The sequence below is a fragment of the Pantherophis guttatus genome, chromosome 2 (genome assembly GCF_059756535.1).
Source record: "Pantherophis guttatus breed Tessera chromosome 2, ASM5975653v1, whole genome shotgun sequence".
NCBI lineage: Eukaryota > Metazoa > Chordata > Lepidosauria > Squamata > Colubridae > Pantherophis > Pantherophis guttatus.
This window is the reverse complement of record NC_142064.1, coordinates 98,725,966-98,746,708: the sequence shown is the minus strand read 5'-3', so window position 1 is coordinate 98,746,708 and position 20,743 is coordinate 98,725,966. Positions and strand designations below refer to the sequence as shown.

At 37.4% G+C, this 20,743-nt stretch overlaps 1 protein-coding gene across 2 annotated transcripts; it reads right to left on the bottom strand.

The window, feature by feature from the left end:
* Positions 1 to 121: 121 nt before the first annotated feature.
* On the bottom strand, positions 122 to 17,030 carry GSR (glutathione-disulfide reductase). Of its 2 annotated transcripts, none has more exons than XM_087888289.1 (13): positions 16,920 to 17,030; positions 14,300 to 14,326; positions 11,881 to 11,969; positions 10,885 to 10,954; positions 10,023 to 10,170; positions 9,716 to 9,770; positions 7,698 to 7,797; positions 7,269 to 7,355; positions 4,588 to 4,749; positions 3,922 to 4,033; positions 3,611 to 3,742; positions 2,470 to 2,603; positions 122 to 2,025 (listed from the first exon to the last, which is right to left on the bottom strand). In XM_087888289.1, exons 3-13 carry the CDS (start codon positions 11,964 to 11,966, stop codon positions 1,876 to 1,878), a joined length of 1,236 nt encoding a protein of 411 aa, XP_087744415.1. In that variant the 5' UTR covers positions 11,967 to 11,969; positions 14,300 to 14,326; positions 16,920 to 17,030; the 3' UTR covers positions 122 to 1,875. The 2 variants fall into 2 exon arrangements, with proteins under 2 accessions (XP_087744415.1, XP_034266719.2); XM_034410828.3 differs by having other exon boundaries at positions 16,623 to 16,943.
* Between the last annotated feature and the right edge of the window lie 3,713 nt (positions 17,031 to 20,743).

Here is a 20,743-nt window from a genome sequence, read left to right as displayed (position 1 = left end):
TCTGTGTTTCTCTTCAGCATGCACGCAAATAATTATCTGCTTCGTTGTATAAGATAAATCAGGTGACAGCTTATGACTGGAAATTGAAAGAACTTGGCCATGACAAAGTTCACTGGAGACCTTAGCATATATAATTCTTTAATTAAATTTTCAGGCCTACTATTAGGATGAAATTAAAAATGACCACCGTCTTGTATTCTTTTAAACCAAAATATATTTAAGTTTGGTAAATGTAATCCAAGAGGGTAAAGACTTCATATTTAAACTAGTGAATTTAAAATAGTACACCTGAAATCTCAAGTTAAAATCTCTTTTAAACAAAGGGCAAAATGATGCTGTAAACTTACTAAAGTAAAGTAAACAACATAAAATACAAACAGCTTAATTCTCTTAATAGGACACAAGTGTTACAAAACTTCCTACATCCCATTTAATTTAGTATTTGTGGAAATGCAATGGGACAAATTCCTAGAATGATGTTCATTAGTCGCATTATCTAATACAGAACTTATGTGCAAGTATATTTTAGAATTAATATTTTGAACTGCAAATATTTTGTGAAAGTGAATAAATATCATCTTACTGGCTGTTGATTCAGAAATGCATTAGGAATATATAGTTGTATATTATTTAGCATATGATAAGAACATGGCAAAGAAGCAAGCACACACACACACAATCTATGTAATTATATACATAGTTATATAATTATATACAATTATATAAATCTATAGGGAGGTGGCAGTGGAACAAAAGTCACCCATGTCCATAGCATCCCATAAAAGCTATATGTGTTCCTAGGCTGTGCTAAATAGGTGATAGTAATCAGCCCTACTGCCTCCTGGGCCTCACGGCAATAACAAACAGAAGAGTATAGTTGTATATATCACTTAGGATGCAGCCATCTCCCCAATCCATATTTTTCAATTCTCATAACAGAGAAATTAATATTGCTTAATAAGGTTATAGCTGAATGGGAACTCTTGCCGATATGCTTTATAGAATGTGATATTGCTTGGTAGAATTTACTTCTTGTGATGAAAAACTTGTTCCCTAATTTTTAGTTACAAATATCTGTACATTGGTAATTTCTGTTGGAAACAAATCCAAAAGAATAACTGTAGGAAGGTACATAGAATAGCCTACCTATTGGGTTTTAATTTTATAGGGGGATAACATAAATTAAACAAAAGGTTTATAGAGTTTTACAGAATATGGATTAGTAAATAGTAAAGTAGTGCTCTTACTAAACTCCTGTGGGCTAAATTCTACATGGGTTACATTTCCCAATAGGCAGGAAATGGCATCTTTCACAATCCAAGGCTCAGTAAACCAAAATACTAATTACTATAGAGTTTATGATTGCAGTACTTCCTCCATAGCCCAAAATGGGTTTTTTTCTGCTCTACTCTTAAGATTTTATTTCCTCTTTGGGCTTAAAGAATGAAGTTATATGATAATTTGCTTGTCATTTTAGCACATTTTACTATTGCAGTCTCAACACGTGGTAGCATCTTACTACTTTTGTCTCTGCTCAGAGGCTAACTAGGTAGGGTTGAATCTGATCAGTACTTGGATAGGAGACTATTAGGAAACACTAAAGGCTACGCTGAAAACAACATGCCAGAAAGCAATGGCAGGTAACTTCTGTATTGATGCCAAAGTCACTATGAATATGTCCAAAAGGTCACAAGAAATCAAGCTAAAAAAGGAGACGTTTTAAAATCCAAAATTACTGTTTTCAAGTATAATATAAATTACATCCATGTATACAAATTTGTAACAGCAGAATTAAGACTTCTCTTGAATTGCACAATTTTGTAAAAAACAAAACAAAACTTAATTCACCATGGGAAAAGCCAAGCTATGTACAGCTTAACGAAGTGTAACAAGTTCTTCTGAAGAAGTTGGATGAATAGCCACCGTTTGATCAAAGTCAGCCTTTGTTGCTCCCATTTTGACAGCTACTGCAAAACCTTGGAGCATTTCATCACACCCCAAACCTTGCATATGAAGTCCTACCACCTTAAAACAAAACAGTCATAAACAGGTTAAGGACATGGCTTCAAAAGGACATTTTTTTTCAAACTTCACAGTTGCTCCTACCTTTCTACACTAGGAGCAATATCTTGTATACCTACAAATTTTTTATGTTGCTGTGTCATTGATTAATTTTATACAAAATCTTAATACATCATGCCTGGAAGAGTATTAAATGGTACAACTCATAATTGCTTCAGACATGGAGTAAATAATTGGTTTGATGTGACTTAGGTTTAATAAGTTGTGTGAACATAGCTAATTACAGGTTATTTGAGAAGCAAAGGTTAAGTGTGATGTTTCAACTCTGCTTACACATTAAGTAACATTGGTACCCTCTCGTCCTGTCTCATTTCCTTACGTCGAATAGAATATACATGAAAAGCAATTTTAACATGCAGCATCTTTACTCTTCCCTGCTTTACTTACTTTTTCTTGTTTAGTGGCACAGACCAATTTCATCACACATCTTGTTTTCCTTTCTGTTATTGCGTGGTACATGGGGACAAAAGAAGTTGTATAAATTTTCACATTCTCTTCTCCATATGCATTCACGGCTTCCGCTGGAACCAAATCAAATGACATTAGACATATTTGAATACAGAGGAGGAAAAAAAAAAGAATCTCAGGCAATTGGCTTTCTGACAATACTACATATATAATATGTACATCTCAAAAGGACTAAATATTGACATGTTTGGTGATAGGTGAGCTGGTCTCCTTCATGTGTGGCTCAATCAAGCACCTCAGTGGTTCTAATTCTGAAAAGACATGTCCAAAAGCACTTGAAGATCAGAAGTTTATCAATTGAGGGTCTATTACATATGTCATATCTTAGACTTTGATGTGCAGTTTAAAAAACAAACCAAGCTTGATATCAGTTTGTAACTTCAGCTTCAGAAATCCTATGAATAGAGGTGTTAGAAGTTCATACTTCTCATTGAATTTTTAAAAAATGTTTAAACAATAAAATAACATGATGGGTAACAGTATTCTGAACTTGAGAAATTCTAATATAAAGCGAAACAACAGGAATGTTTGATCATTCCAATTCAGTTTTTTTTCTTTTGTTCAGTTGTACCCAATTCTCAGAAGCTACCTGTACAAGTCCCTGCAGTTTTCTTTGCAAGGTAGTGACTTGTTCAAGGTCACCCAACTGGTTTTGTGCTTAAGGCAGGATTAGAACTCAGTCTCCCAATTTTTAACCTAATGTCTTAACCATTACACCAAACTGGCTCTATCCATAGTCCATAATTTATACTACTGTATCAGAGGTAGGAGCGACCTGAGCATCTACAGCATCAGTAATATAAACAAACATAAGTAGAATTTCCATCAACATCCTGTTAATATAAAAATTCAGAGCATACACATCTTTACCAAGCCACTCTTGTAGAGAATGTCCCAAAAGAAATAGGGAAACCTACTACTCTCCATATATCATTCAACACAATTCCAATCAGTCACAAAATCCACAGATAATAAGGATATCTTGTTTTGGTAGAAGTTCTATTTCACTCATATTTCTCTCTGTTCTTTTTTTCCCAATAAATAAGAAACAAGAGCCTACCTTCTGTTAGTCCCACTGTTCCAATAGGTGGATGACTGAAAACCACAGTCGGAATATTGGTATAGTCCAATTTAAAATCCTTTTTATTTTCAAAAAGTCTATGTGCCAGTTTTCTTCCAGCCGCAATTGCAACTGAAAAATGCAATATTCATTGTGTCATCAATTCATTCCATACATTTTATTACATAGCATTAATAGGTGGTCAAGCTATCCTTCCCAATGTCTTCACAGCCCTTCCACACCCATTTTGCTTTGTTCCATTTTAGAATCCCAAGTGAATTTATTTGATATAATCCTTAAAACATTGTTACCTGGTGTAAGGAGTGCTTTTCCACATACATCTCCAACAGCATAGATTCCCTTTCTGCTGGTATTTTGGAACTCATCAACAATAATATGGCCTGCCTTGTCTACCTTAATATTCTGATAGTAGGAAGAAAAATTAAAGTCAAAGCTGGCATTGTAAGAAATACTATCCAAGGCAAATATTGAACAGTAAGGTATCAACTTTTTTAGTGCCCGTATAAAGGAAAAGAAGGAAATTATTTCAAAGAGTAAAAAAGCAATCAGCCTATCCATAATATCAAGAGCTTTGGGAAAAAAAGTAACATTTCTATAATAATTTTTCAAGCAAACTAAACTTATCTAAGCAATATGAACAAACATTTAGGTTAAGATAAAATGGGGGGCATAGGGTGGGAAGCTGAGCCATGTACTATCAACTATCTTTGCCCTCCCCCCCCCCAATGTTTTAGTATGCCATCCAGAGTTACCTAATTTGTTATATTTGTTCTCTGTAGTAGGAAAAAATACAGAATAGCAAATAGCAACAAAGTAAGAAAACATTCCATTGTCGCTCATGGCTACTCTCCAGTTCACCCTAACCATCACATTATGCCAACTGCAATATAATCTGGATTGTGTATGTCATGCATTTAATATTCCATCCAGCGTCAAGAAACAAAATTCCCACTTACCAATTGGTCAAGGTTTAGCTCCTTAGTACTGGGCTCTCTACCAATGGCCCACAAGAGACAATCAACATTCTCAATGGTGTTCACAGTAGGTTTTTTATTAGGAAAAGAGGATGTAACTGTTATTGCCAGGAGCCCTGAAGCTGATTTTGTAACTGATTGAATCTGTTGAGAAACAAGATTATTGAAGAATGCTAGAGCAAGATCACACAACAAATTGTTCATTTTAAGGCTCAAACCCTAGTTTTCTTCTTCAAAAATACCCTCTTTACTAAATGTCTATGTCTTGTGAAGTTACATATATCTTATGGCTAGAATTAGATAGTACTGGTAGTTCTTGATTTACAATCACAATTGGGACCAGAATTTCTGTTGCTAAGCAAGGTGTTAAGTGACCCATACCTAATTTTATTACCTTTTTGCCATAATTGTTAAGCAAATCACTGCAATTGTTAAGTAAAACACACAATCATTAAGCAAATCCAGATTTTCCCATTGAATTTTGCTTACTGGAAAATGGCAGAGAAGACCACCTTGGGATGCTGCAACTGTCATAAATATGTTTCCAAGAACCTTAATTTTGGTCATGTGACTAGGGATGCTGCAACAGTGTAAAAGTATTAAAACTGGTTGTAAGTCACTTCTTTCATGTCACTATAACTTCAAACAGTCACTAAATGAATGGTTTTAAGTCAAGGATTACGTGTAGTGTATGCAGTTTTGTTGAGAGACCCCACTTGCATGTGGGGTCTCTCAAGAAAAAGAGCAAAGGTAAGTACAATGGCTCTGAAGTTTCCAAATGCCAGAAGAGACATAGATACGTTTACAGGATAAGGCTCAAATATCTTGCGTTGGTCATGAAAAATTATAATTACAGAGTGAAGAACCATCACAATGGGTGATGTGCAAAACTGCTCAGTTGCCAGTTTTGTTAACTAATTTCTCTTTATATATACTCCTTTGTTTAAGTATGTTCAAATCTGTGTAAACTAAATCTATTTGGCAGGATTGTTTTTTTATGCTTCTCTAATGTCCAAGGTTTTTTAAATCTAACTCTCAAATGAAGTAATGTTGACTGGTTTGTGTTTTAAATTGGAAGACTGTTTTTGATTCAAAGTTCATGGCCTCAAAGTAGAATTTTACTATAATGTTATTGTTATATATCAATCAATTAAATATTTTTATAGTTTTTAACCAGTCTAAAATAAGTAAATAAAACTCTGACATAAAATCCTATTGGTAACATCCAGATAAAGCTCAGGGCCTAAATAGTTTGTCACCGCCTCAATTCTTACAAAGCAATTTGATAGTGAGCAATGCAGGTTATTAATATGTAATTCTGGTTACAAGGAAAAATCCTTAAATGTAATGATAAAAGTATAATAATGCAATACTGCTTTTAATCTGTTCAGGAATGCTGCAAAAACTATCAATACAATAGCTGTTGTTCATTCATGAGAAAGAAAAGCCATATGCCCAATGATGATTTGTTTTTGCTTTCAAATGGCAGCATTTCGATCATTTATACACATGCTCAAAAGAATAAAGCTAAGCACAGACTCTCAAAGTCATATTGTTTTGAAGTTGTTAAAGCAACAGAACATAATGAAACGGGAGCTTCCAATTGCAGTTGGAATGATTTAGCTGCAACTGAAGAAAAATTAAACATACAGATAGTCCTCAAATTACCACCATTCATTCAATGATCACTCAAAATTACACTAAAGGTAGTGTTGAAAAAATGGTAGTTCCACATAGTCCTTGTAGTTACAGCTGTTGCAGTGCTCCCATGGTCAAAAAATCAAAATTTGGGCACTTGGAAATTCACCAGCACTTATGATTGCAGGGGCAGTTCAACTGACCCCATCTGCCCATCATTCCCTTTTCTGCCCTTTTAGCTGCCCTATGTTCAGTTGGCCATGCCAGCCCACTGGCTGTATCAGCCAGCCAGCCTGCCGCTCCTGTTGCCCTACACTTGCAGGCCCTGCCACCCAGTCTTGATGACTTTCAACATCTCCCTGCCACCGCTTATGAGGTGCACTTGGCTTGGCCCTCCACAAGCAGCAGTAGGCCACACCCATCTCTTATCCAAATCATGAAACCTTGTCACAACATTAGGAAGGCAGGTGCAGGAAAGAAGGTCCAGCTGTGCTGGCATGAAAGCATTCAAGCCCATACCCAATTTGGTAAAAAGTGGATGTGGCCTTGGGAAGAAGGCTGGGGCAGCCGGCAGTTGTCTTGTAAAAGGCCAGGCTGTGTGTATCTCATCAGTGGTCACAGGAAGAGGATAGCAAATACCAGCTGGGCGTGGCAAGTCTGGGAGGACCAGCGAGCACAGGCTGGCAGAAGTGACAGAGTGCAAGATGACAGAGATGTGGGGAGGGGGGAGATAGGTGGGTGGGAGGAGTTGAATAGTCAGTCCCTTGGCTTGCCAAGACACAAGGCTGAGAGGGACTAAGCCAGGAGTTGTTTGGATCAATTCTTGGTTAAGAATTGATGGGATTTGGTTAACGAGCAATTCGGATTTCCTGGATGGCTGTTGCTAACCAATGTGCTCACGTGACATGCTTTACAACTGCATTGCTTAGGAATGGCAATTCCAGTCCCAGTTGCCATTGTAACTCAAAGCCTACCTGTACATGAAAATTCAAAATTATTACAATTCAGCACTAAAGAGATATTACCTTGCAATGTTTCCAGACTTCTATTCCATTATGTTCCAATTCTTGAGTGCAGTTTGAACTGATCATAGAATCAAAATTTCTCAGCACCTGTACAAAAAATACTTTATCAGACTGCAAGTAAAGGTCTTTACTAATATTTAACTATGGTAACTTCCTTTGTCATTAATTAATATCACAGAACATCTAAGTCATGCCCTCACAAGCCTGAACTCGAAAATGCAAATTTATCTCAAATTTATCCAACTTTACAATTAGAAAGATTGTGCAATGCAATCTATGAATGATCCACTCCTGGTGTAAATATGGACACAGACAAACTGATTCTACCTTTTTGCAAGGTTGTATTCTGCCTGTGGATGTTAGCTCCAACAAAAACTGGTAGTACTTTCAACTGTCACTTAGGAAGATGAATAAGCAAGTGTCCCTTACCTCATTAAAACGTATCAATAAGGATGTCCTGGAGCCTAATGCAGAAAGAATACCAGCTAATTCAACAGCTATATATCCAGCACCAACAATAACACTTCGCCTAAGAGAAAGAAAATGGATTGAGTCATATCACTCAGATGCATGTTCTCTTCCACAAATTTGCTTATTGAAATATATATTGGCCACACCAGGAAGTCCAAACTTCTCCATATGTTATTGGATTCAAATCCCATCATCTACTTACCATGCTGATGAATAGGCTTAATGAAAGCAGTTAATTCAATAACACTTTTGATGCTTTTATTGCTTTCAATAATTCTTTTAATGATTCAATTATCATGAATGTTTATGTTTTGAATGGTGTTCCCCCAAAAACCTTCTGATTGCAGTGGTGTAAAAGTCTACCAAATACCTAAAGGGCTATAGCTGTACTTATCCAATTTATAATTTAAGCAATTAGATTTTGCATAGGAGGATCCTGACTTCGCATTCATTAAATCAAAAAGGATAAATGGTAATGGTTAAATCAACACTGGGATAATTAGCAAGAAGGGAAGATTTGCATTTATATTTGTTGGAAAGAAAGGAATTACAAGAGAATAAGCAAGCACACAATAAGAAATACACATCGAAAGCAATGCAGTGCTGCCAGCACACAGCCCCGGGTATTCCCCATTATCTGCCTACTTATTCTCTTGTAATCCCTTCTTCTCCAATCTTTATGAGGAGAGTTGAGAGAAAGAAAAAGGGTCAATCAGAGGAGAAATTGTCTAAAGAGATTGCTTATTTAGACAACCTACTCTGTTTGTGTGGGGGAGAATGGATCAGGTACAGGACAACAATTACTGAATGCATGGTTGAGAGAGAAAAATGCTGCGAAAGTCATAAATGTATGCCTTGGTTGTAAGTTATTTTCTTTCAGCACCATCTTAACTTCACTGCATGAGGCACTTGGTATGGAAGATCTATCTATGCATATACATCTTATATTTAAAGGTAGACAAAAGGATCTTGCCTGGGAAAACAGTATTCAGTCTCCACTTCCACTTTGAGGGATGGATGGGGAGCCCCACCACCACTGCCATGACTTCTCACTTACAAATCCAGGCTTTTAGCAAACATTGCCTGCTTGCCTGCTTTTTCTCAGCCCTAAAGAACTAGCCTTCTACAGCTAGGGTAACGGCATATGCAGGATGTTTCTCAGATATTAGCAACAAAAATGAAAGGAATATAAGGACAGATGAATTCACCTGCAAGTTAATTGTGACCAAGTAAGAATGGTAGAAAAGCCACAGTACTTTACTTCATTCCCTGCTTTCTACTCTAAACAGGTTTCTGATCACCAAATAAGCAAAAATGAGAGAAAAAAATATTTTTTTTTAAAAAGCACTGCATTCCCCTCCAATTTCTTTACTGGAAGCCAATATCTTCAATAGAAGCTTATTTTGTTTGTTGACAGGAACACTGACCATGTTGGGAAGTTGACATTCCCACAAGTGAACAACTAAAGTGCACTAGCTGCACTGATGTCCAATATCTACAGCACAACTGATCATGGGGGCTTAGGGCCCTGCAGCCAGATGCTTAGCAATGGGGTAATCCTTCAATGGGAGTATTTGTTTTTCTTGTTGTTGGTTTTATGTCCTGGGTTTCCTTCCAGAGTTCAAGTTGGTGTGCACAGTGCTCCTTCCCTCTATATTTCCCCACGTTTTCCTCTAATTTCCCCAGAACAAACAGCACTTCCTGCCTTCATCCTATTTCAGTAGTGGGCTAGAACTGAAATAGAGAAGATGTTTCTGCTGCAAAAGGTAACACTAGAAGGGTGCATGATGAGTCCCATATCTGGACTGATAAGAGGTCATATAAGACCGTTCATCAAATCTGAAATGTAGGACAATTACTGCAGCCTTGTAGCAATGCTAGTTTGCTGTCTACATCTTTTACTTGTAAAAAATAATCTTCACTGCAATGCCGCAAATTGAGAATATTTAAAATGCTCAGAATTCATTGCAACTTACTTGGGCAACTCTTCAAGTTCAAAGAAGCCATCACTAGAGATTCCCAAACTGGCTCCTGTAAAGCAACAAGACATTATCTTCAATATTCATCATCTTAAGCTTTATGTATAAATAGATGTAACTTGCACAAACAGTCACTTTTTTGAAAGATTATTTAATTGTTTTTTAGAGTATACTAAAAAAGTATGAGTGAAATATTACAAGGCAACTATGTACTGTACTACTGAATCTTTGGCAATGCTAAGGAAAATATTTTAATGTCAACTCAGCTGCATGCTCTTTCTTAAAAATAGGGCAAAGAACATACCTGGTATTTCACTTTCACTGGGAATTACAGGTCGCCCACCAGTAGCGATCAGTATGTGAGGTGCTGTATATTTTTTGCCATCAACTTCAATTGTAGGTTCAGGATCAGCTGTGAATAATGCATGCCCACGAATGGTTTCCACGTGGTCCTAGCAAAACCAGTTGTTGATTTAAAAATTAAATCAATTTATATACTAGAGAAGAAGGGCATCTTATAACATAGTGTAATGTGGGCGAGTGTATGATGCATTTAAATAATTGACAATTCAAAATACATTTGTAGATAAATTTCAAAAAAAGAAGATTAGAATAATAGAATAAGATGCATTATTTTACTTCAGATTAATCTCATATATTTTCTTGACAAGACCTAATTCCTCTATTGTGTAATCCTTACACCTTTCAGAAACAAACTATACAATTCACAGCATGGCCTATCAAGACTATGAAAATTATAGATTTGAAATGTAGGCTAACTGCAATGAATTAAGATATGCCCTGTAAGTGACCTGGAGAGGATTCTTTTTCTCAAGAGAGAGGGGTAAAAGTTGTCTTCTTTCTTTAACTCTACTATACTTATTTTACATATACAGTTTTACTACAGTTTTAATGTCTGTCTCATCTTTAAACAACAGGAAACTAAAATCTGTGCAGAGGAAGAGTTGCTCATCTGTCATTTAAGCAAAAAAAAACAAATTTTACCCAAGTGATTTTCTCTTTTTTTTTTAATCTATACACCTCGATGCGGATTAAAAAACTAATCAACACGGCTTTCTGTTTTCAGCTTGTGAAATTCACAGGGTTTATAGCAGAAAGAAGGAATTTAAAATTTGCTGAAGTGAAAAATAAGGCCATTTACAAACCTTATTCAAATTATTTTGATAGATCTCATTCAGTTTCTTCACATAAGCATCACGCTTTTCTTTAATTATTCTATAGTAAAAAGAGTTTTATTAGTATTATATCCTACTTTTCCCCAAGAAGCACATAATGCCCCTCTTCCAACCTATCCCCACAAAAACAAACCTTTTGGGTAGGTTGGGCGGAGAGACAGCCCAACCCAAGTACCCAATGCATTTCCACAGCTAAGCATAAAGTTGGGTTTCCCAAGCCTCACTCAAATTGTTATTCTTCATGGGCTTTCTAGGTTTACATCTCAAATATCTACCTCTCTACAAACAGGATTAAAACAACTCTCTTTGCTCCAAATCTTCATAGGTACCTTTTTCCTAAGTAATAAATATAGATATTATGGAGAAAATTATAGTCCTGTTTCACAATTTAAAATGTTTTCCTTGATGTTTATACTATCCTATTGCACATTATACATCACACAAAATAACATTTGTTTGCTGTATCTAAAACAGCATTTTAGACAATGCAAATGGTGTATCTCAATGTATACCACAGGGACCACTACTGTCAGAGCAAACCCTAATATATGAACTATTTATAGCAGACTCAGAATTAAATTCTGAGCATGTACTGTTTTTTCATAAGAGTCCCAGTCCAATCATGATTTCTTATAAGAATTTAACAATAAAGCTCACAGATAACTCAAAAATCAAAGTGAGATTATTTAGAATAAAAACAATATTTTTATATTAAACTGTGAAGCTTAAATTATGAATGTTAGATGGTACATAACTACCAGTTTTGGTCTATAATGGAGATTCTTCAGACCTGATAGAGTGTTAGAATCTCATAGATAAAAAAAAAAAATCTGGATATTTCTGTCTGAAAAGCTTCCTGGAAGTCATTTTAACTGATATCGTAGTTTTCAACTGTAAATTTCAAATTAGAAACAACTCTATCCATTTATTTTACTTAAGAGGTATTCCAGAATTAGCTCAACTTACTTCCAATTAAACTTCACATCAGCTATTTTAAAACCATAATCCATATGATCATGGATGAATTCTGAATGGACAGCAGTATTCCACATCACCTGTTGTAAAAGAGGACATCCAGAGTTTAATATAATTAATATAAAAATGAATGAGGAAATTCAATTAATTATTCTTGTATACAGCATAAATCAATATTTTATTCATTCATTCATTCATTCATTTATATTTCTACATTGCCCATCTAATCAAAATGACTGCAACAAGAGAGAAGAACAAAACTTGAAATTCCTACTCTAAAACATGGGACTGGAGAAGATCAGGACATATAACTCATCATTGTCATGATACATGTAATCCAGTAGATACACTACATATTGTGACCTATGAAGAAGCAAGCTCCTTGTTTCATAATCATTGGCAGATGGCAAAACAGTCATATTTTTCAATACCATGTGTGGCTAATGCACTATGTTCAGTTGTGCCTAATGGAACACATATGGGCCTGGCCAACCAATTAATCAGTTCCTCTGCATTTTGGAGGAAGAAGAGGAGGGAATATGCAATACCTTCTTTTAAGTTCAGCCTAATAAAAGGAATTTGAAAGTGGTCAATTTCTTTCAAGAAATACCATCAAGATCAGAATACTATCTATTTTGACCAATGTAAATCTTAACTGTAGAACATAAAATCATAGGTCTGGAAGGGACCTCAGAGGTCTTCTAGTCCAATTGTTGCTCAAGGCAGAAGATTGTATATCATCCCAGTCAAGTGGTTGTCAGTCTATTTTTGAAAACCTCCAGTGATGGAGCACCCACTACTCTGGAAGGCAAACTCTGCTAACTAACCTTTCCCACTTCTAGTCTGCAGGACTGATATCTTGTTTACATTGGCAAAAACAGTTTGGGGACATTTTTTAAAAATTTAAAAATGGTGTGTTTAATGGTGTGTTCAGCAGCCAACAGAATGAAAGGCATCATCCAGCACCGGACAGAGGATAACAGGAGTTCCAAAAGGGCAGAATAGACAATCCCCATTTATCTGTTGCAGCTGTTTCAAAACTGTGAAGGTCAAATAGTGGATGGGGGAATCAGATCAGGTTTTTTTTCAACTGGTACCAATTTTAAATTGGTAAAATCATTGAAGTTTTTTAAATCTCATATTTTGTCATTTCAGTACAATTACTGTACTGCACGCAATTTGGATTATGTTAGATTTCCATATGAAAATGGAGATTTAATAAATTAAATTTTCTTTTCAATTTTAATGTTCCAGGCATCTGCTCCTCAAACCAGGACTAAATTTAAAAAGCCATGAAAACAGTTGTGGCATTGAAAAAAGGCAGCAGAAGTAATGTTTCATGACAAGAAGTACATCCATGTCTTTCTTGAATCTTGAGAGAAAAAGTTATGAGGTACTTTTTGTGATTTGGCATTTTTGTTAGGTATTTTGGTACAGCAGAGTAAAACAGCAACACTGTTCTTCAGATGTCTTACAGTACAAATAACAGTATAACAGAGTTGGAAGGGATCTTGGAGATCTTCTATCCCCTGCTCAAGCAGGACACCCTATACCATTTTCAGACAAATGATTGTCCAGTCCTTTCGTAAAAGCCTCCAGTGATGGAGCAACCACAACTTCTGAAGACAAACTCTTTTCACTGGTTATTCTCACTGTTAGGCAATTTCTCCTCAATTCTAGGTTGCTTCTCTCCTTGATTAGTTTCCATCATTTCTTGTCTTGCCTTCTCCCCTCTTCTTTGTGGCAGCTCCTCATATATTGAAACACTGGTATCATGGCACCCATAGTCCTTCTTTTCATTAGACTAGAGAAACTCAATTACTGCAACTGTTCTTCATATGTTTTAGTCTCCAGCCCCTAATCATCTTTGTTAATCTTTTCTGCACTCTTTCCAGATTATCAACATCTTTTTGATAATATGGTGATCAAAACTGGATGCAGTATTCAAAGTGTAGTCTTACTAAGGCTTTTATAAAGCAGGACTAATACTTCACATAATCTTGATTCTATCCATCTGTTAATACAGCCTAGGATTGTTTTCTTGCTCTCTAAACATGGCCAATGTCTGCTAAAGTACTGTTTTGCATTCCAAATCAAGAATGGATATACCCACCAATAATTTAAAAGCAGATTTTAGCAGATTTTAAGAACTAGTATCCATTTTCATGTTTTTATTTGTTTTTAGTAAACACTCTTCTATGGCACCACAATCATAACAGTTCAGAGGCTCACTGTCCAATTTTAAAACAGTCCTAGAATACCAGGGAGAAAATAAAAGATGGCAACATCAAATCAATTCAGGGAAAAGTTCTCTGAAACAGCCAGGTCTTCAAGCACTTTCAAAATGTCAGCAAAGAAGTTCAATGTATTTTTTGAAATATTAGCAAATTCATTGCATAAATTCCTTTACCTTTTTAGGTACACACCCAACATTCACCTAAAAGAAAAAAAAACATATTTACTGTAAACATCATGAATCAGTATTTTTAATATAATGAAGAACAGTGTTTAGAAAATGTGTATGACTACTGAAACTGTTACTAATTTACAAATAATTTTATTTTCTTAATATCAGCAAAATGTGCATCATCTTGATCAATAATATAGTATACTTAAGGTATTTTTCAAGAGGGGGTTGCATTAAAGTGCAGTACACTGAAATCCCCCTTAATGTCTAATATTAGGGATAAAGGAAACATTTTATTTTCACTGCAACAAGCTCCACAGGAATAAATTGGGTGAACCTGAGAATGTCATTGGGAATATGGATAATTTAAAAACTACTTGCATCCTGCAACTCATTAGCCTGAGCATTAGCTCTTAATCATAATATAATAAATTTGAAGCACATTTCATTATTTAGCTAGGTAAATATTGGGTTGGCCAGTATCTGGTTAGGGTCTGCATGAGTACTGTCTTTCTAAATATCTATGAATAGTTTATATCTGATTAAAGTTTGCATGAAAAAGCACCTTTTATCAGGCAACCTGAATAATTTGCCTGCCCCTTGGTTTCTTCTTGAAGAGAATTCTTGCTAGTTCTCAAAGCAAGCCATTTTATAACCCAATCAACACATTCAACTGACATTTTTATTGATTCCACTGAATGCCTACATTAAGGGCATTCAGAATTTGTCTTTATGGATGTTTCATTCTAGTAAATTCTTTTCCACATTGGACTCCTCCAGATGTTGCAATCGCTTGATTTATTACGTGCCTGCAAGTTGGCACAGGCTGTTGATTGCCACATTGATCTTCTCCACGATCAGCTCTCTCTAATCTGCTCCTTCACATCTAACTCCATCCACCTTGCTGCTAATCATCCTTTTCTCTTTCTTTCCACGGTTTGCAGCATTATGTAATTTCAACATCTTCCAGCATTGCCAGCAAACACAATCAAAGGATGGGAGCTTGAGAAACTACAGCCTCACAATTTTTGAAGATGGGTTATTAAACTGGGGAAGGCTGCTCTATTTAATGACATAACACAGTTTAGAGTTAAGTACTTTAAATATACATTCTAAACTTTACTCCTTATTTAGCCCCTTTCTCTGGAATTTTATTCACTCATATTTTGCATCCTTGCATCATTACCAAATCATCAGTTTTAATATTGCCAACCCATTCTCTCCACAACTAATTTGACATTTTTCTTCAACAAACTGTAACCGACACCAATAAGCACCACACCACATCTTTAATGTTTGAACTGTTAAGCTTTTTAAATTAATTTCTTCAGGCACAATCTATTTTCCTGCTTTATGTATAGCATGATGGGGGACTAACAATTACCATTATCTCATAAATTAGAGGAAGCTATAATTACAACTGGGAAGAAATAAAGTTTAACACTTGGGAACATTCTATGATCTGATACAGAACAACTTGTTACAATCAAAAAAGGACCCATGGATAATAATGTTAAATTCCTTTTAAAGGAATCCCATAGACACGGAAGAGATAAATAAGAAATGTATACTTAAAAATATCCCCCCACCCCTTCCTCCTTGAGATATAGAAGGGTAAAGCCAGGAAAGACACTTAGGAGGAAAAAAAAACCTGCAAAGAGCAAAGCACTTCCTGAAATTTCGGTGAAAACTGAATTGGCACAAAACTGATGGGTTCTACTGAGCCACATTCCACTTGCCTTATCTTCAGGGTAAAAAGAAATTTTAAAAAGTATATTAGGTGCAAGATGAGATGATATGTCATAAGGCACGGAGTTGCAGCAACACAATTTAACCCGGGGGATAACAACCAAAACCCAGCTGCTGTATTCACATAACAGGCTGAAACGAAGGCTGGGTTTCCCCCAGCCACCTGAAATCGCAGCCCTATTTAGACTTAGAATAACTTTATTGTCACTTTGAAACGTAGGCCAATCGGCATACATTAAAATGAAATTTGGTTGCATACCGCTCTCAAAGGATCACCACCTCCAATTTCCGCCCAGCGTGCTAAGCGAACCCAGAATCTCAGAAACAGTTTCAGGAAAACCGAATAAAACACTGTTGAACTGTTTCTGCCCTGCCCGCTCACGGTGTGTTTGGGTGAAGGGGGGAAAAAAAACTTCCCTGCCCTCGGGCTCTTGCGGAACTCACTGCCTTGGCATAAGCCCAGTCGGGTATGCCTACCCTCCAGGTATGCAGGCGAGCCTCCTCGGAGTATATTTGCAGGCATTCCCCACTCTCCTTCCTCTTCCTCCTCCCAACCCCAACCCCGTTTTCGACTCACGCAAGTGCCTCCAAGTCGCCCTTTTTCAACCACAGCAGCCCGGACACCCAGTTGCGCGGCGCGTCGGGCACTGGCCAACCCGCCCGAGCCGCCCCCCAACACCAGGTAGTCAAAAGTGGTGACCGACGAGGAAGAAGAGGCACGGAGTTGGGCCATGGCGGCGGCGCGACGAGAAGGACGGAAGGCAACTGGACAGAAAGCAAAGCGAGGGCGAGGCAGCCGCATCCCGCCTCTTCCCTCCCCGGGGTCGAAAGGGTTAACTCTCCTGCCTTTGGCCCGGGTCCCGTCTTACGCTACCTCGAGACGGGCAGAACTCTTCCAGCCGCTCGGATTGGCTGCGACATCCGTCAATCCCCAGCGGAGGCCCAGGAGAGAAACATATTCCGTCTCGGAAGGAGGCGCGCGCGGGGAATTGCGGGGGGGTGGGGGTGGGGGAGGCGCGAAATGACTGGTCATCTTTTGATGACGGCCTCGCTCTCGGCGGGGTTTTCGTGCTGCTGCGTTCGAGGTTTCTGCTTGCGCCCGTCGGTGGCTTGATTGGAGGGGTGTAAGGATAAGCGCAGAGCCACCTTCTAACCAGAAATGGTGGCTTGGGGTTCTTCTCCTCTTCCTATAGCCAGATGTTGAACTGCAGAGAAGGAGCGCAGTCCCTGCAGCCGGTGGGGGAGTGGAAAGCTGATCAAAAGGAGACGCCGAGCGCAGAGAATCGCGCAGCGGGGATACAACGTAGGCAACCCAGGTGTAGGCGCACGTAGTGTGCAAATGCAGAAAGTGGAGTCAAGTAACCGCCCGGGTCGGGCAAACACAGCATAAGTGGTCCCAAAGGTGCTTTTTCCAAGAGGCAACTGGACTTTCTGGTTTTTCTTTGAAAGACGTTTCGCTTCTCATCCAAGAAGCTTCTTCAGCTCTCTTCTTGGATGAGAAGAAAAAAAACCAGAAAGTCCAGTTGCCTCTTGAAAAAGCATCTTTGGGACAACCATGACCTGGATGACTGAGAATATAGACACAGCAGAAGTAGTTCTTTTGTATACTGTAGAAACTTTGATCTTAGCAAGGCAGGAAACCGTCTTATTTTTTTATATTTTTCAGCTTCATCTGGATAGTCTTTGCGCACCTCGATTTTACTCCGGGCTATTACATACTCCAATTTCCCCAATTAGTAAGAGGTTTTAAGTTGGATAAAGCTTTTGGAGGTTTCTGTGATATTTAATTACAAAAACGTCACAGATGAAGGAGGCATGCGCAATAAACAGTCCGGTAAGCATCAGGAGAGATGCCACACACAGGTTAAAGTATGATCTTTTCCTTCATTTCAAAAAGAGACTTCATTTCTTTCTACTTAAAAGCTTTTTGGATTAAGTTTGTTTTGTTTTAAATCACACTGTTACCTATCCTCATTCTCAAAAAGGCAGGGGAAAATGTCAAGTGACCTTTACTTATTCATTGGGATTACTTTAGAGTTATATTCTGCCTTTCGTTGGAATCTCAAGGGAGTCTATTTTGTGCTTGCTCCTATTTTTCTCTGGGACAGCTCAGATATGTTGGGCTGAGAGAGAGGGATCGCACTGTCTGTCATTTATAACCCTAACCCATATTATGCAATCACTTCTGTTTTTTTTCCCCTTATACCTGCTAAAGGAAAGACAGAATTGCATAACCAGGTTTGGTTTCCTGAACCTCCCTTTGTTCTACACTCAATACAGTACATTTTTGTTAAGGTTTCAGTGAATCAGTACTAACCAATGACTCAGCAGGAAGAGGCCATGTTAAATTATTATACACGGTGCAAATTAGAGAGACTGTGTGGAAATAACCAATTGCACAATGCTGTTTGTCCAGTAATACTAGAAACCAGCCACTGAATCTTTCCATTTTTAGTAGTAAGGATGGTAAAAAAAATATTTCTCAAAATACCATCACATTCTAAATGTGTTTTAGGAAACCATATTCCTTCTAGTTTCCAATATAAAACTTGTTTTTCTTGTCCTTAGTGCTCAGTGAGAAATTATTTACCAACTATACTGAGCCACCAAGTCGATAGCAAAAGTCTTGATGATAGAAATGCATTCCAAATGTAGTATTTGAGTATATCCAATTAAGAATGAAATCACACAATGTTTCAAATTTGATTGCAACTTAAGCTCTTCATCAGGGACTCTAGGAATATCTATATTACCTTGGTGCCTAATGCAAGGTTCTACAGTTCTTTGTTATGAAAAGGTAGCAGGAAAAAAAATCACTTTTTCTTCTGCTGCTTATGACTTTGCAAGAGGCAATCTATTCATGTGGGCTTGGACCGACTGCTATTTCAATGTCAGCCTCCAAAGTTGGAACACTCTTTTGAAGATCAGGAAATCTTAATATATGATAATAGAATAATAACAGAATAACAGAGTTGGAAGGGACCTTGGAGGTCTTCTAGTCCAACCCCCTGCTGGTGTTGGAAAACCTACACCATTTCAGAGATTGGACAACCATTTTACTGCAACTGTCAAACATATAAATGCCAAAATATAGGTGTTATGGTTTGTTATTAAAATATTTGTCCCTTTTTGGATTTTCTGCTTTTTGTACCTTTGCCATTGTTGGATAACTTTATTTTTTAAATAAATGTCATAAATACCAAATTTCCTTGTTCATTCAGACTCCATTTATGTATTAGTAGGAGCCACTTGAGGGTCTCTAATGACATTTAGTGGTAAATTTTTACGATTTTTGTAAAACAATTTTTTACAGAACTATATATGTAACAAATACTAGATGACCAAATGTCTTCTTGGCTTCTTAATCAGTGGAGAATTTAATCCTCTTAATCAGTCAGCATATCTCTAGTAAAGGCTGCAGTCTTCAGTTGAAATATCATTTCAAAGAGGATAGAATATTTAGATCAGATTGGGGTTAACTGTAGGGGTGACAATTTAATATGAATGTCTTATTGTTTTCTTTGTATATTTCATATTTTTGATATGGTCAAATGACTAACATTTCTATTCAGTGGAAATAGTTGCATACATTAAAGACTGAAGAACCTAAAACCATATGTAACTATGGAAAACAGGACCTGATAAGTAGATTTTAACCAATTAAATTGCGAGCACTACAGAGTTGGAAAATGAGGCATGGCAGAAGTGTTTTTTATTGTCAAATTTAATTAGACAATATTTTATTCACTCGTTTTTCCCCAAAGAATAATAGAAGGTATAGGCTTGACACCTCAATCTAATTATGTTGTTTGCTAGTTATAGTTCGTTAAATGCATAGAAGAATAGCAGTAGTAATCAATCTTCGCAACAGACTCATCAGTCTTCCTCATTCTTAGACCCTCTAAACACACAGTATTACCATTTGCAGAAACTCCAGCCTTAGCCATGCTGACTAGAAATTATGGAGAGTTGAAGTCACCTCAGGAAGATACAAGTTGAGAGAAGGTTGATGCATGGTTTGTGTTTGAGATCAATCGCTTGAATCCAATCTTCTAGTGATTCTTGAAAAGAGTAGAGACTGTTGTGGCTCTGTTATCTGAGCCTGTGTCATCAGCAGGAGAGGACTCCGAGAGTGAAGGAGAGGAGTTGGCAAGGCCTCCCTCTCCAGGACCCTCCTCTCTGGCAATGCCTTCGGTGTCCGCCGAAGGGCAAGAGATAGGGCCGGGGCCAAGCACGTCCACGCAGCCACAGATGGACAGTGATGAGGGTAATGAGTCTTGGCTGGATCCACGCTAGCGTTGCAGAGTTAAGCGCGCGCAACAGAAGAAAAGGCATGCCCGAGATTAGGCTGAGTCACTGGACCACACCCTACAGGATACAAAAGGGAGCGTGGTGGCCAGTCAAACCTTGTGACGAACAAAGCTGAAAGCTTCCACGCCATTCTGCATTGCCGGACTTTTGGCTATAGACTTTGCTGGATTATCTCTGGACTTGATTGACTCCGTAATTATTGAGCTGTTTCTTTTGATGTATCAGAAGTGGGGAGAAGTTATCTCTCCTCTTTGTAAATAATAAACTCTTGGCAGGCAGCCACTAGGTTGTTGCCAAGTTCCGTTATCATCAGGAAAAGGATTTTGCCGGCTGGTTTGGTCTTTAACTCTTGAACGTCTGTTGGTGTGTGTGCGTGTGGTTGGGGAC